A 16,241-nucleotide genomic window follows, 5' to 3' on the forward strand; every position below is an offset into this window, starting at 1 on the left:
CATGTCTTGCATGACTCGTCCGGTTTTTCCAATGACTCTCCCCACCAGAGCCCGGGGTACTTGGACGATATCTTTCGCCAGACTCTGCGCTTTCCTTTTATACTCTAGCTGTCTAGTGGCTTCTTCCTTTTGCAGTTGGACCTGCCACTTCATACGAACACATCTGAAGTGCATGTCCTTTAGAATAGCCACCCGCTGCCCAGTAATTTTACTGGTAGACAATATCACTAACTGTTCAGCCCCTGGGGTACAGTAGACTTCACACGCTTCCACAGCTCTCTTAAATTCGTCATGCATGCACCCGGTGGCACACGCTTCTCTTAAGTCCTCAGGTATATCCACCATGCACTTGACTACAGAAGTCTCATTCATCCCTGCCACATGCTTGTCAAGTTTAGCTTCCAGAGTCAGCTCTCTTTGGGCCTCCCCAGCTTCAACAAGTTTGGTCAGGATTGACACTCGCTGCTCCATCTGCTCCAAGGCTCCCTGGGACTTGGACTGGTACTCTGCCAAGCGACTTCGGAGCTCTGCCACTTCTTTCTCTAGCTCCCTTACTCGACTCTCAGTAGCCGGCCTAAGAAGTATCTCTTGTTGCAGATGGTCTTTGCTCATCCTCTTGAATGAGTCTTCACTTGCGGACCTCTCTGGTCTACGACACACTATTTCTGAGGCTTCTTCCAACTCAGCTTCAGAACATTTGGGTTTCTTACTCTTCTTACCCATGACAGTCTCTATATCCTCCATCATGGTTTTAGCAAGCAGGTCAGGCAGGCTCCCAGTCCTGGATGAGACCTCTGGTCCAGACTTCACCTCCTCAGAGGCTCTCTTCACTTCAGCGCCAGCTGTTTCTTGTTTCTTCACTGCATTATCTTCCACTTCCTCTGGGGTCTCTGCCGTGTCACCCTCAGCCTGGGTGTCACACCCTTCAACATGGCACTCTGTTCCTTTTAGAGATTTGGGGCTAAATTCGCTGTCATCCACCCCAGCACTTGGTAGTTCACCAGTCTGCTCACCACGACTGTTGGGGATTATTCCTTCCCCCACACTCTCTAGGATTCCATTTCCTATACCACTCTCGCCTGACAGACTATCAACTTCACACTTTGAAATCATAGGGACCACCACCATTACGTCCTTGGTTGGCTCCTTCTCCGCACTTGCAGCGCGCTGATTTCTGTCATCACAATGTGTCAGTTCAATCTCTGATTCCTCAGTCTTTTGTAGGATATCACCGTCTGACTCCACCGTAGCAGGTGTTATTAGCACCATGTCTTCATTAACCAGACATGTCACTTTCTCTGCACCCTCAGACGGCCTACACTGTGCCCCCTCTCGGCGCTTATTACGTCTTCGGCGTCGGGAGGAAGTTTTGCCCTTCTCGCCCATCTGTACCACACTGTACTCGTTTGTCACCTTACTAGAGTCAGTGTCTTTACTGGAGTCATCATCACTCCCCCTGGCATCCTGGACTATCATGCCCCCACTTAACCAGATATCTGCCTCCCTTTCTGGAGCTACCCTGTTTTTAACGGTCACACTATCGGTTATTCCCTTAGTCCTTTTGTCACTAAGTTGGGTCCGTCCATCATTTTCTTTGGTCACCCCTAACTTAGGACAGTCAATTTTAGGAGGTGCTATCTCCTCCTTACCACACATAACTGCACAACAAGGACCCCTTTTCACCTCCCAATGTGGTGGGGTTTCCTTTGGGCTGTTCCGGCTCTTACACAAGCAACCGTATACGTCCCCCTGCTTCCACAAGTGCACAAATAATTTAGAGTCCCAACCTATAATAATTGGGTGCAGTAAATCTGAAACTACTCCAACATCATGAGAACCACTGTCCCAGGCTGTCTTAATGACCACGCTGGATACCGGGTATTCTGTCTCATTATTGTGGGTGCAGCCGACGTGGATCTTCCTTCCAGGAATCAAGTTGACATCAGAAGTGGCCCTCACCAGGGTCACCAAGCTCCTTGAGTCTACGACCCCTGTTACAGATTCCCCATCCACTTCCACGGAACACAGATGTGGCTTCTCGTCGGATGGGTGGTCTATATTGCAAACAGGACACTTGTGGCATGAACACTGTTGTCCCTGGCTACAGTCCATCTGTGCCACTTCACCCTTGGATTTGGGATGCTCCGCACCCTTTTGGGGGACCACCGCTTTCTGGGACTCCATCCCCTTATGGGCAACCACCCCTTTATGGGACTCCACCCCCTTATGGGCAACCACCCCTTTATGGGCAACCACCCCCTTATGGGCAACCACCCCCTTATGGGCAACCACCCCCTTATGGGCAACCACCCCCTTATGGGCACCTATTCCCTTATGGGCAACTATTCCCTTATGGGCAACTATTCCCTTATGGGCAACTATTCCCTTATGGGACTCCGCCCCCTTTTGCGGTTTCCATGCAATGTCCTTAGCCCCCAGTTCACACCGTTTGCCCTTGTCTCCCTGGGCACCCAGTGTCCATACTGGCCCCTGAAGGGAACGCTCAAACTGGTCCATGGCTGTGACATCGCTACACACCGACAGCTCCTGCTGTCCCTGGACCAGGAACTGGTACAGCTCCTCCACAACGTCCGCAGGGACCATTCCCTCTTTTTTGCTTTTAGCCCCCACTGCTGTCACTGGACCTCCAGGCACATGCTGTTGGTGCTGCTGGCTCTGCAACAGCTGGTTCAGGAGCTCCTCCATGCTGTAACGAAAAAGAGGCACAGGAGGGGCGCTCCAATGGGTAATACCCGGTGGTCAAAGACGGGGGGGGTTAGAGAACCACTAACCTTTCCGGGGTTGTACCGCCCGTACAACCAGGATCTCCAGCCTGTGGTGTATCACTGCTCACCAAGCAGGGCCTTGCAATTCCGGCTGGCCTGGAACCTCCAGTCGCTGGACTCTCACCACTGCAGCACGGGTCCCCAACGACCGGCTGATTCACCACCAGGTGCTTGAGAGCGCTGTCCCTGTTCGTGGACCCGCCGATCCACCGCCAGCTGCTTGAGTGCGCAGACAATTTTCGTGGACCCGCCGATCCACCACAAACCGCTTCAAAAAATTTTCGTGGACCCGCAAGCAGTCCGTATCCACAGGAATATGTCCTAGGCCGTTGCCCCTAGCAACCAGGCTGCGTTGCCCCTAGCAACCAGGCTGCGTTGCCCCTAGCAACCAGGCCGCATGCCCGCATTCTCCACCATATGTAACGTTGCGCCCTGCAACGTGGGGGTTTCACTCGCTTGCAGCGGTGTGAGGTAGCTTCAGCAACACACGTACACAGTCTCTTCATAGAAATTCTGGCAGTTTATTAAAAACACTCAGCATAAACTGCCCTCAAACATAAACAATAAGTCCATAATGGAAGTTTAGCAACTTCCCCACTCTCTGGCTCCTGCCAGCGTACAACTCTAGCCAAGGTTCCTTCCAGCACCCAGGGCCCTCTGCAGACCCCTGTCTGTCTCTCCTCCTGGAGAGATTCGGCCCTACAGCCCTGGCCTGGCTGCACTCACCTCAGACTCAATATCAGAGCCTTGTGATCAGCCTCCATGCAGGCTGATACACCCAAAGCTCCTGGCTCTGCTCTCACTTGTTTCCAGTCCACACACTGGACATCTAGAGCCAGTCTCTCTCTAGACTGCCCTAGACACACTTCCTGCAGAACTCTCGGCTCTGCTCTCACTCTCTCCCAGCATACACGCTGGAAGTCTAGAGCTAGTCTCTAACTAGACTGCCCTAGACACACTTCTCCCAGGTTCAGAGACAGGATTGCTTTAACCCCTGGAGCCACACCCACAGGTGGTAAGGAGTGGGTAATCAGCATCACACACCCTTCCATGGCTCTGCATGTAATGCAATCCTGTGGAACCACAGGTCCCAGCCAGCTTCACATTGCAGAGCACCCACGCTTCTGCAAAACATACCGGCCCTTTGTAATACAGCCGGTTGATACCTCACAGTTTAGATGTTTACCCCTTAATATCCCCAATAAGTGGTTAGGAAAAATTCAATCTCAATTACAAAAGTTTGTCTGGCAAAGCAAAAAGCCTAGAACCTCTAAAACCATACTATTTAAACACAAACTGAAAGGTGGCCTGGGTGTGCCTAATATACAATCCTATTACCTAAGCAACCTAGTAAAACAAACTCAGTTTACACTATTAGAGAACCTTGATAACAGTTGGATGTCTCTTGAAAAATTCACCACCTGGAATAAAAATAAAAAAGACTTAGGCGGGCTTTGCACGCTGCGACATCAGTAACAATGTGTTACCGATGCTGCAGCGATAGTCCCGCCCCCGTCGCACGTTCGATATATAGTGAAAGCTGCCGTAGCGATTATTATCGCTCCGGCAGCTTTACACGCACATACCTGCCGTGCGACGTCCCTCTGGCCGGCGACCCGCCTCCTTGCTTAGGGGGCGGGTCGTGCGCCGTCACAGTGACGTCACACGGCAGGCGGCCAATTGAAGCGGAGGGGCGGAGATGAGCAGGATGTAAACATCCCGCCCACCTCCGTCCTTCTCATTGCAGCCGGCGGCAGGTAAGCTGATGTTCCTCGCTCCTGCGGCTTCATACACAGCGATGTGCGCTGCCGCAGGAGCGAGGAACAACATCGCACCTGTCGCTGCACCGGCATTATGGAAATGTCGGAGGCTGCAGCGATGATACGATAACGACGCTTTTGCGCTCGTTCATCGTATCAAAAAGGATTTGCACGTTGCGATATCGACTGCGACGCCGGATGTGCGTCACTTTCGATTTGACCCCATCGACATCGCACGTGCAATGTCGCAACGTGCAAAGCCGCCCTAACTCTTAGCTTATCTGCTTAGAACAAATAAAAAATTGCCAAGAAACCCAACTAATAATGCAGAGATAAAAGCTTGGAGAACTCTGCTAAACTGTTTATTAGCACAAAAGGTCTCGATGACAAGTTTAAAAAACATCTCGATAGATACTGTGGAACTGATTATACCAAGAATTAAATTATTAAATTGGAAAAGATGTGGTATACTTTTCCTTGAAGATATTGTAAGTAATAAAGATATTATTCCTTTTGACATATTACTTATAAAATACAATCTACCAATATCAGAGAAATATAAATGGACTCGTATATGGGAGTTTCTGCAAGAAACACATCTTCTATCAAAAAAATTACCCACCTTCATCATAGACTTACTAAACAACCCATTAAACATAGGTTTATGGAATACCAGAAACATATATTCAATTTTTAATGATGACTATACATTTAAGAAATTGAAATATATGGAATCTTGGGAAAAACAATTGAATACGACATTTCAATCTAACAAATGGAAATCTGCATTAACGTATACATACTCGATGTCTACCTGTATATCCATACAAGAATCTTATTATAAGATTCTGGTTGAGTGGTATTATACCCCACAAAAACTACATAGATTCTCTTCTCAAAATTCTGATTTATGTTGGAGAGAATGTGGAGAGAGAGGTACTACCAGTCATATTTTTTGGAGTTGTCCAAAACTAAAGGAATTGTGGAGAGATACAGAAATTCTTCTCCATAATGTAACCTCATCTGAAATTAGTCTCTCTGCGGAATTAGTTCTGCTATCAATTGGGATAGATGAACTTAACTTAAATTATAGACATATTACCTGTCATATCATACAAGTGATTAAAAATCTCCTCGCTGCCAACTGGAGAAATACTAATATTCCATCTATACATGAAGTAATAGAAAGAATTTCCTCTCACAATCTTTACGAATTTAAGTTTGCTTTGAAAGATAGATTATATGATAAGTACTCGGTGAGATGGAATCTTTGGTCAAAGAAGTTCAATCCCAATCTTATTATATTAAATCCTTGAGTTAGTGTAGCTACTAGCTGTAAAAATGATTTAATTATATTCTCCGTCTTTTTTATTTTAATAGTTACGTTTAGCAATTTATGTGTTAAGAGATTCAGTTTAAATTTTCAGCCAAAACTCTACTATAACTCTAGTTTACCTTTTTCTTTAATCATATAACCTTTCCCTCCCCCCCCCCTTTTCTTTTTTTTTTTTTTTGTTTTCCCCCTTTCCCGTGCTCCACTTTTTCTATTTCAAAAATTGAATGTTAATTTAACTTTAGATTGTAATTTGACTAATTGTTGTTAAGTTTTACTGTGTGAACAATTTGTTTTGTTTGAACCAAAATTTTAAAATAAAAAATATGTAAACTGAGGCTGGAAATATATTGATTGTATTTAGCACCTATGATGTACTCAGCGTAAAAGGGATGTGTAAATGTGTCATCGGACCCCTTTGGTAGTGCTTTGGTTCCTCTATTCCCCGGATCAGACATGCAAAGTGTATTTGTCCACCCTTCATTTGATTTCTAGTATGTTAACTACACACTGTATTTGTATGCATACTTGAGAAATGTTTCTTTTACTTGTGTAACTGTCTTCTTTTCTGTTGTAAAACATGTTAAAAACAATTTCAAAAATAAAAAGTTGGAAAAAAAAAGAAAGTAACGTTGTGGATTATAAAAAGGTACCACAGATCAGTTTATGAAGCATCAATAAAAGCACAGTGGGTCGGAGATTTCTTTAACTCCCATCCACTTTGCTGGAAAAGTAAAACGCTGTGTAAAAAAAAAAAAACTTATTGTGGAAGCTTAACTTAGAAAAGTAAGGGCTCCTTCACACATCCAATATTCTCATACGAGTGCTGTCTGTCGTTTTCATGGATAGAGCTCTGAGACATATCCAATTTTGATCTGAGGGTGGAATTTAAATTGGGAATGCAAGTTTTTGGGTTAAATAAAATCGAGCCATATTTTAACGAACTGTCACAAAGTAGAGGGTGCAGAAACTTTTTTTTTCCTCCACGTAAGAGAAAAACTGATCACATGCGGATAACACACTGGTCAAAATCTGATTTAAAAAAATTAGGTTGTTTTTCTTGTACGTGGTAAAAATGGACGTCTGAATTAGCTCTTAGGCCGCATGCACACATTCAGTATTTGGTGATTTTTTTTTTTACCTTGGTATTTGTAAGCGAAATCCAGCAGAAGGTGAAAAATGTAGAAGTGGTGAAGTATTGCTATTATACTTTTCCTCTGATTGTTCCACTCCTGGTTTTGGCTACAAATACTGAGGTAAAAAACTCACCAAATACACAGTGTACACATGGCCTTAGGCTGCAGGCCCACAATCAGGGTTCGCAGCGTTTTTCAGCTGCATCAAAATGCTGCGATGTACAGTACAAGCACGGTGGATGGGATTTCTAGTAACCCCATGTCCACTGTGCGTGCACTGCCAGCAGTGTAAACTGACTTGCGGTGCGGCTTCTCGAGCCACAATCATGTCCATTTTTTCCAACGGAGACGGATGTTCCCCCTGATGTTTTCCTCAGGGAGAACACAGCGGGAAACCACAACTGTCTGAGTCCAGATTGTGAGCACAAGCAACTGCAGTCTCCTGCGGAGGAGACTCGCAGCCCCTGCTGGTCAGGACCCGCCTCGTCCAGGGCGCAGCGGGTTTTGATTGTGTGCTCATATCCTAATGCTTAGCAGCCTAATCAACACATAACCAATTCTTTCTAACAGCTGCTTGTCCCAGGAGAAGTTTGTGAACCCACTCGTGATTAGCCACAAGGATTCTAAAAACCTGGAGTGATTAAATGGAGCAGTCTAAAAGGGAAGCTATTCTCCTTACGGAGACTGACACACCATTCCAGCATGCCAGTGGTGAGGAGACTTTAAGCTGTAATGCTCCTCTGCGAAATATGCAAATTGTCTCTTCAGTGAGGAAGTAGAAGAATTCTAGTGCCACCTATTGGAGGTAGCAATCCTAAAATCAAAAGTGACACTAGAGTTTGTGTACTTCCTCTCTTAAGACACAATTTGCATATTTCCCAGAAGAGTTTTGCAGCTTAAAGTATCCTCACCACTGGCAGGCTGGAATGGTGTCTTAGTCTCCACAAGGAGAATAGCTACCCCTTTAGGCTGGGACCACACAACCATTACTGTGAGGGCATCGCATGACACTCAGCTTCCGTTCTGCTGCGAGTGTAAGCCGAGTGTCATGTTACTGTGCTGCAATCCTGAGATCGGAGCACAGCTGTGGAGGAGAGGGAGGGACTAATCTCCCCATCTCCTCCATTGTCAGCTGATGCGTATATCGCACTGTACTTTGGTGTAATCTGAGTGCAGTGCGATGTTTCTCTCGCACCCATAGACTTGTATGGGTGTGAATGATTCCACCTGCAGCATGTTGTGATTGTTTTCTCGGCTTGATTAGGGCTGAGAAAAAAATCGCTCATGGGAGCAACCCCATAGGAAAACATTGGTCTAAGTGGAATGCCATTTTTTTTTTTTTAACTCATTGCACTCGCTCTGTTTTACTCGCCGTGTGACCTTAGCCTTAGAACATTTCCTAGCCTCTCATACAGCCTGATCAGATTTTATACTTTGCAGTGACGAGGGACAACCATCCAGTAACACCATGTCTTCAAATTGAGGTTCTAATCTGGTATAAATCCTAAATCATATGACAAAGCTTGTTAAAGGGTTGCTTTTAGGATTGCTACCTCCAATAGGTGGCACTAGAGTTCGTCTTCTTCCTCACTGAGGAGAAAATTTGCATAAATGGAGCAGTGAAATAGGCCTTTTACCATACAATATGAACTGTAGGAATTTATCTGCTAGGATTCTCATCTTATATGCAATTTACGATGCATGAATGTGCTCAAAAACTAATATACAGTAGTCATCGTTCATACATTTGTAAGTTATTTAGCATAACCTGAATTTTTTATTTTATTTTCTTTTTATAGTTATCATTCATGGCAAAATAAGTATTTTTAATGGTTAATCAGTTAATATTTCCACGGTTTTCTTTCTCCAGGTCAACTAAACTTATCAAGAGCATCTGTGTTAATAATAGGATGTGGAGGTTTGGGATGTCCATTAGCTCAATATTTGGCTGCAGCTGGAATAGGTGATAATATGACTTTTTATTTATTATGTTTTATTCTCTGTATTTGTTGTGGCATTCTATGCAAGTCATTGTCAAAACTTTGAACATATGAATCGTGTTCCTCTTCTTTTGGTCACAGAGTGTGCGCTTGGAGTGGGGAACTTGCCCCTTGTGATCAGCAGACTGAGGCTACAACCCCTGATGAGGCCAGTCATGGTGAAACATGTTGGGTAGTCTGATAGTTGAATAGTTTTAAATAGCAGAATTAGGGATTAATCTATGCATAGTAAGATATTACTAGTGAACAATGGTCTGCGGCCAGGTAGTTCATCTAAGCTTAATATGAATTAATAATTGTTACTAACCTGTTACTTCCTTTTTTAAAAATGTATTTGGGTCATTTCATTTAAATAATAATAGTTACATTTTAATAGTCTTTAGTTTAGTTGCCTCTACAAAATGTGTTTAGTTCTAGTGAAGTCAGCTCCAGGCCTCCTGGAACGTTATTACACATGAGCCCTGAAACCAATAAGGAGCCACTAAATCTCACTTCCTTCAGACGCAATTGACATATGGGAGAAGTATGAATTGGTGCTTCTATCTCACACCCTCGGGATGTCGGTTACGTCTGTAGGAAGTGGGAGTGTAGTGGCCCATCACCAGCCACTGATTAGCTGTAGGGCTCATGTTACATAACAATGTTGTGATAGACCTGGCACTGACATCACTGGAACAGCCCTGGCACCAGTGGTGAGTACAAGCTGTTATTAGTTTTAATGGGTGATTATAGTATTTGAGAATAGTTACCTGAGCAGTGGATGACCCCTTTAATGGGAGTTTGGTGACAAGAATTATCTCCGTAAAGTGTTAGGAGGGCTTTATAAATGTCAGAAAAAATGAATCAAACCCGCTCACCGCAATAGTCAGGGTCTTGTAGTCTGGAGCTCCGATACGTTCCTGCCAGGACGGACGTAATAAGGTCCACAAAATCCAGCGTCACCAACGTCAAGATTCTTTATTCTTAAAATTCATATGAACAGCTTATGCCAAATCTCCAATTGTTATTCCTTTACGCGTTTCAGATGACGGGCATCCTTAGTCATGATTAACTCATAGAGGGATAGCTGTTCATATGAATTTTAAGAATAAAGAAACTTGAGGTTTGTGAAGCTGAATTTTGTGGACCTTTATATGTATGTATATATTGACATTTCAGCTTGGCACTTGTGTCTCCAGATTAGTCTGAGAGTGCCATTATTCATCTCTGCACTTCGCTGCTTGCACGGCTCACAGTGTAATTGATAAACCAACTTGTGCCGAGAGAAAGCAGAAGGCGCAGAGCTACAACTTGTTCTCCTCTCTGTCCTCTTCTCTGTTCTCCTCTCTGTCCTCCTGCGATGCCAGCGAAATGCAGAGTTGAATGATGGCACTGCCAGACTAATCTGGGGACAGAAGTGCAGAGATGAAACACCAATATATAGGGCATTGTCCCAAACATCATTAGGAGACTGATAAAGCACTGCTAACGTTTCATGGGGTACATCCTGCTGTTGTGTTCCCTTTACCATGACACATACTCAGCTTACTTTGGTAAGAGACTTGTTCAATTTGGGAAAAGCCCTGAGCTAGTTGTGGTCAAAAATGTTTTTTCTGGGTATATAAAATGAGCATAAAGTAGTAATCATTTCCATATATCTTGTTCTGCTGCGTTCTGTCCAGTGCATTTATGAAGTGACATCCCCACAGGATCCTGTGCTGGTCTGCTTTGTGAATTGTCTTTCCTGTGGCCGACAGTGAAGAACAGTGGGTTACAGAGGAATGGCAGAAATAGTCCAGAATCCATAAATAAAGTGTGCAGCGATGTGTATTATTCTCTGTGGGGATCTTGCTGGCTGTTATTGTATTTCTCATATGTTATATACTGTAGCTCTGCTTCGTCAGATTATACAAATCCTCTGAAAATTCACTGTTCTCATAAGTACAGTATAGTGATTGTAATCCAGCCTAAACTACCACCCGTATACTGATATGTTTCAACAAACCTGAAGTCCCCTTTAAGGAAAACAAAAAACATGTTGCTTGGAAGTTATTGTTTTTGTTTTTTTTTTAATTTTTAGAAAAGTTCCGTTTATTATATTTCAAATTTCGGATTTGGTAAGGTTGACCGTAAAATTACTCACAAAACTGTATTCATCGAACTCTCTCAGGATCACCGGCAAAGATAGCCTCAGGTTTGTGACATATAGTAAGAGATCATCAGCTTACAAAGACAGCTTGTGGGTGTTTGGACAGACCGGGACGCCCTTAATGTTTGTTTTGTTTCTCAGAGCTACCACTAGGTGCTCCATCACAGTACCATACAGTAATGGTGATAGCGGGCAGCTCTGTCTTGTCCCATTTGTGATCCCGAAAGAGCTTGAGTACATCCCATTGCATCTGACCTTGGCTAACGGATTACGATATAAGGCCATTATTTTTACGAAGATTGGGACCAATATTGATCTGTTTTAAAGCGCTCTGAAGGAGCGACCAATATACAAGGTCGAACGCCTTTTCAGCATCGACTGATAGGATACAGGAAGGGAATTGGCTTGATTTGACATGTGACATGAGTAATATTGTTTTTATTGTGTTCCTTGCTTTCCTTGTTGGGACAAAGCCCAGTTTTTGATTATGAATCATATACGGCAAATGAGTGGCTAACCTTGTGGCCATAATTTTAGAGAACAACTTCACATCTATATTAATGATATAGGTCTATAATTCAAGCAAAGATTCGGGTCCTACACAGGTTTCAGAATAAGGGAAATATGCACTTTCATCGTTTGGTTAGGGAATGGTTGTGAAGGCGAGAGATCATTAAACACCCTAACCAGGAAGGACGACAGAAGTGGGGCCAGTAATTTATAAAATTTGGCTGTAAAGCCTGAACGTTTATGGGCGGGGCCGCTTTAATTGCTTTGATCGCTTCTTCTTCTGTAATCGGCTGATCCATAGTTTCCCGAATAATATCAGACAGAGGGGGGAGAGCTGTTTTCCTAATATATCAGTTAATTTCTTCATCGTTCCTTATGGGAGACCCAGACCATGGGTGTATAGCTTCTGCCTCCGGAGGACACACAAAGTACTACACTAAAAGTGTAGCTCCTCCCTCCGAGCATATACACCCCCTGGATGACACATCTAACCAGTTTCAATGCTTTTGTGTTCAGGAGGTCACACACACACATGCATTCTCTGATTTTTGATTTTTAAGATTTTTGATTTCAAAGATTTGGAAGAAAAGCGGGTCCAGTCTGGACTCCCGGCATGTCCCTTCTCACCCCACTGTGTCGGCGGTGCTGTTAAGGTTGACTTCACATGCCGCGCTCCTTCACCATCCCCTGAGGCTCTGGCTTGAAGTGGGAGCCATCACGGTTCTCACTGCTTTGCAGGAGACCAGCCTCCATCCGCAGCCCTGTCAGGATCCTGTTGGACGGAGCGTTTACCCCCCCCCCAGGGACCTGGCCCTGCGTCTCAAAAGCTAAGTATTGAGACGTTATTCAGGGGTCCCGGGTACTTTTATTGTGGGGAGAGTGTGTTTTGTCACTTTACTGTAATTTCCGGCCGGTTCTCTGTTTTTTTCCTGAGAACCGCGCCGAGGGTGCCTGCTCGTCGGCCGCATGGAAAAATCTAGGCCCCGGCTTCAGTTGCGGCCTAGTTTCGTTTCAGTTCCCCTGCATGTCAGTCATGCAGGGGAACAGTGCGGCGCCGCCCACTGGCCGTTCAGCAGAGGGGAGGACACTCCTCTTTGAGGAGATGTTTCCCTCCCCTGTATCTCTCCTTGGCCCTCCGGTTCCCGCTCTTGGGCTAATCCCCGCCCCTCCTCCTCACTCCAGCGCCATTTTATCAGCGTTCACTCACTGATCGGCGCTGGCTGCTGCAGCTACTGCATCTGTCTGGGGGTCCGAGCTGGGAATCCGGAGGGCACACAAGAATCGGTCTGGTAAGCCACAACCTCTGGTTGTGGGCTTTATTATACACTCTCTGGGGGTCATTCTGAAGGAGTGTATTTTTACTGCAGAGCCTCCACCTCAGCAGCATGTCTGTCACTAGGAGCAACGCTGCAAGGCTATATGCTATATGCACGGCATGTCAGCTCATTCTGCCTGAACCGAGCACATATCCACATTGTGATGCCTGCTCTAACATGGTGGTGCCTCAGCCTGGAGCCTCCCCAGGGGTCCCTCCGGCTGCTCCGGCCCCGGTGGCTGAACCCCCGGCTTGGGTAGCATCGTTTTCTAATGCTATCTCCCAGTCCTTTGCCGACTCCATGGGACAGCTGTCCCGGACTCTGCTGACCATGCATCAGCCCCCTTCTCAGGGCGTCTCTGCTGCTCCGACTCGCTCTGCAGAGCTAACAGAGCATGTTTTAGGACCCCGTCCTCCTAAACGGAGACGCAGGGACTCTTCTCCTGCCTCGTCCCACGGCTCTGATTCACAGGCTGAATTGCAGGGCGAGGAGGATACTATTACTGTGGGCTCAGACGCTACCTCTATGTACCCCATTGATTTATCTGAGGGTGATGCGGATGTTAGTGACTTGATTGCATCCATTAACTCCGTACTGAACCTCAATCCACCAGTGTCAGAGGAACAAGCCTCTCTGGTAGAAAAACACCAGTTTACCTCACCTAAGAGAGCAAGGAGTATGTTTTTTAACCACTCCAGTTTTCAGGCCACTGTGACCAAGCCCAGGGCCTGTCCTGACAAACGCTTTCCAAAGCGTAGTTCTGATAACCGTTTTCCTTTTCCACCAGAAGTGGTCAAGGAGTGGGCTCAGTCACCAAAGGTAGATCCTCCGGTGTCTAGAATCTCAGCCCGGACAGTCGTATCTGTGGCCGATGGCACCTCTCTTAAGGATCCCACTGACCGCCAGGTTGACCTTCTGGCCAAATCTGTATATGAGGCGGCAGGAGCCTCGTTCTCCCGTCCTTTGCAGCAGTGTGGGCTCTTAAGGCAGTCTCTGCTTCTCTGGCGGAGATACATTCCCTCGCCAGGGACTCTATACCCGAGATGGTTGCCTTAACCTCCCAGGCTTCGGCTTTTTCATCCTATGCCATGTCTGCCATTCTGGAGGCTTCTCACCGCACTGCGGTGGCTTCCGCTAATTCCCTCGCGATCCGCAGGATCTTGTGGCTTCGAGAGTGGAAAGCAGACGCTTCTTCCAAGAAGTATCTTGCTGGGCTCCCCTTTGCTGGGTCCCGGCTGTTCGGTGAACAATTGGATGAAATAATTAAGGAGGCTACTGGCGGGAAGAGTACTTCCTTGCCACAAACTAAAACCAGGAAACCTGTCCAGGGCAGGAACCAGTCGAGGTTTCGTTCCTTTCGTTCCTCTAACTGGTCATCCTCTAAGCCCTCAGCTTCGTCCACCAACTCAGCCAAGGATAGAAAACCCAGCTGGCGCGCGAAGCCGCGTCCTCAGAAGAACGGAGGAGCCGCTGCCACTAAGGCAGCCTCCTCTTGACTATCTGGCTGCGCCAGCAACGTCCTTGGTCGGTGGCAGGCTCTCCCACTTTGGCGACGTGTGGTTTCAACACGTCTCCGACCAGTGGGTGCGGGATATCATCTCCCACGGCTACAGGATAGAATTTTCTTCCAGCCCGCCAAACAGATTTTTTATGTCCACTCCCCCCTGCTCCAAAGCCGCCGCCTTCTCACAGGCCATGGCATCCTTGCAGGCCAACGGAGTAATTGTTCCGGTTCCCGCCCGGGAACGGTTCAGAGGTTTCTACTCAAACCTCTTCCTAGTCCCCAAGAAGGACGGTTCCTTCCGGCCCATCCTGGATCTCAAGCTTCTCAACAAGCATGTTCAGGTGCGGCACTTCCGCATGGAATCTCTGCGATCGGTCATTGCCTCAATGACCCAAGGAGATTTTCTAGCATCCATCGACATCAGAGATGCCTATCTGCATGTGCCAATTGCAGTTTCACACCAGCGTTGGCTACGTTTTGCAATCGGAGAGGAACATTTCCAATTCGTGGCTCTCCCCTTCGGGTTAGCCACGGCTCCTCGTGTCTTCACCAAGGTCATGGCAGCAGTGGTTGCGGTTCTGCATCTCCAGGGGTTGGCAGTAATCCCTTACCTGGACGACCTTCTAGTCAAGGCCTCATCCAGTGCAGACTGTCAGCGGAGTGTCTCGCTCACTCTCGCCACGCTTGTTCAATTTGGGTGGCTTGTCAATCTGCCCAAGTCCACTCTGACCCCGACCCAGAAACTTACGTACCTAGGGATGCAATTCGAGACTCTGCCGGCACTTGTGAAGCTGCCCTCAGTCAAACAGCAGTCCCTTCATCTGGCGGTGCGTTCTCTGTTGAAGCCCCGCCGTCATTCCATCAGGCACCTCATGCAGGTGCTGGGTCAGATGGTGGCGTCAATGGAAGCGGTTCCCTTTGCCCAGTTCCATCTGCGTCCTCTGCAGCTGGACATTCTCCGCTGTTGGGACAAGCGGACCTCTTCCTTGCACAGGCTAGTGGCTCTGTCGCCACAGGCCAGGAGCTCTCTCCAGTGGTGGCTTCGGCCCCTCTCTCTGTCTCAGGGACGCTCCTTCCTGACTCCGTCCTGGGTGATCCTCACCACGGACGCCAGTCTCTCCGGCTGGGGAGCAGTATTTCTCCACCACCGAGCACAGGGCACTTGGACTCCGTCCGAATCAGCCCTCTCGATCAATGTGCTGGAAATCAGGGCTGTACTTCTAGCTCTCGTAGCCTTTCACCATCTTTTGGCAGGCAAGCACATTCGAGTCCAGTCGGACAACGCGACGGCAGTTGCCTACATCAATCACCAGGGCGGGACTCGCAGCCGCCTGGCGATGTTGGAGGTGCAACGCATCCTTCAGTGGACGGAGGACTCCAAGTCCACCATATCCGCAGTCCACATCCTAGGCGTAGAAAACTGGGAGGCAGATTATCTCAGCCGTCAAACCGTGGACAGCGGCGAGTGGGCCCTGCATCCGGCAGTGTTCCGGTCAATCTGCCGCAAGTGGGGCACTCCGGAAGTGGATCTAATGGCATCCCGGCACAACAACAAGGTCCCGGTTTACGTGGCTCGCTCCCACGATCCTCAGGCCTTGGCAGCGGACGCGCTGGTTCAAGATTGGTCCCAGTTCCGTCTGGCTTAGGTGTTCCCCCTCTAGTTCTCTTGCCCAGAGTCCTGCGCAAGATCAGAATGGAGGGCCGTCGGATTATAATCATTGCTCCAGACTGGCCCAGGCGAGCTTGGTACCCAGACCTGCTCCGTCTG

General features: G+C 47.1%; 1 protein-coding gene across 1 annotated transcript in view; it reads left to right on the forward strand.

The window, feature by feature from the left end:
• MOCS3 (molybdenum cofactor synthesis 3) overlaps window positions 1–16,241 on the forward strand; it is a 186,064-nt gene that overhangs the window by 68,707 nt on the left and 101,116 nt on the right. The window contains exon 3 of the mRNA XM_075338198.1: window positions 8,886–8,978. Within this exon, the coding sequence (XP_075194313.1) occupies window positions 8,886–8,978 (93 nt within the window). The remainder of the gene's footprint in view (window positions 1–8,885; window positions 8,979–16,241) is intronic.

This window comes from Anomaloglossus baeobatrachus, chromosome 3 (assembly GCF_048569485.1).
Source record: "Anomaloglossus baeobatrachus isolate aAnoBae1 chromosome 3, aAnoBae1.hap1, whole genome shotgun sequence".
In the NCBI taxonomy this organism is placed as follows: Eukaryota; Metazoa; Chordata; class Amphibia; order Anura; family Aromobatidae; genus Anomaloglossus; species Anomaloglossus baeobatrachus.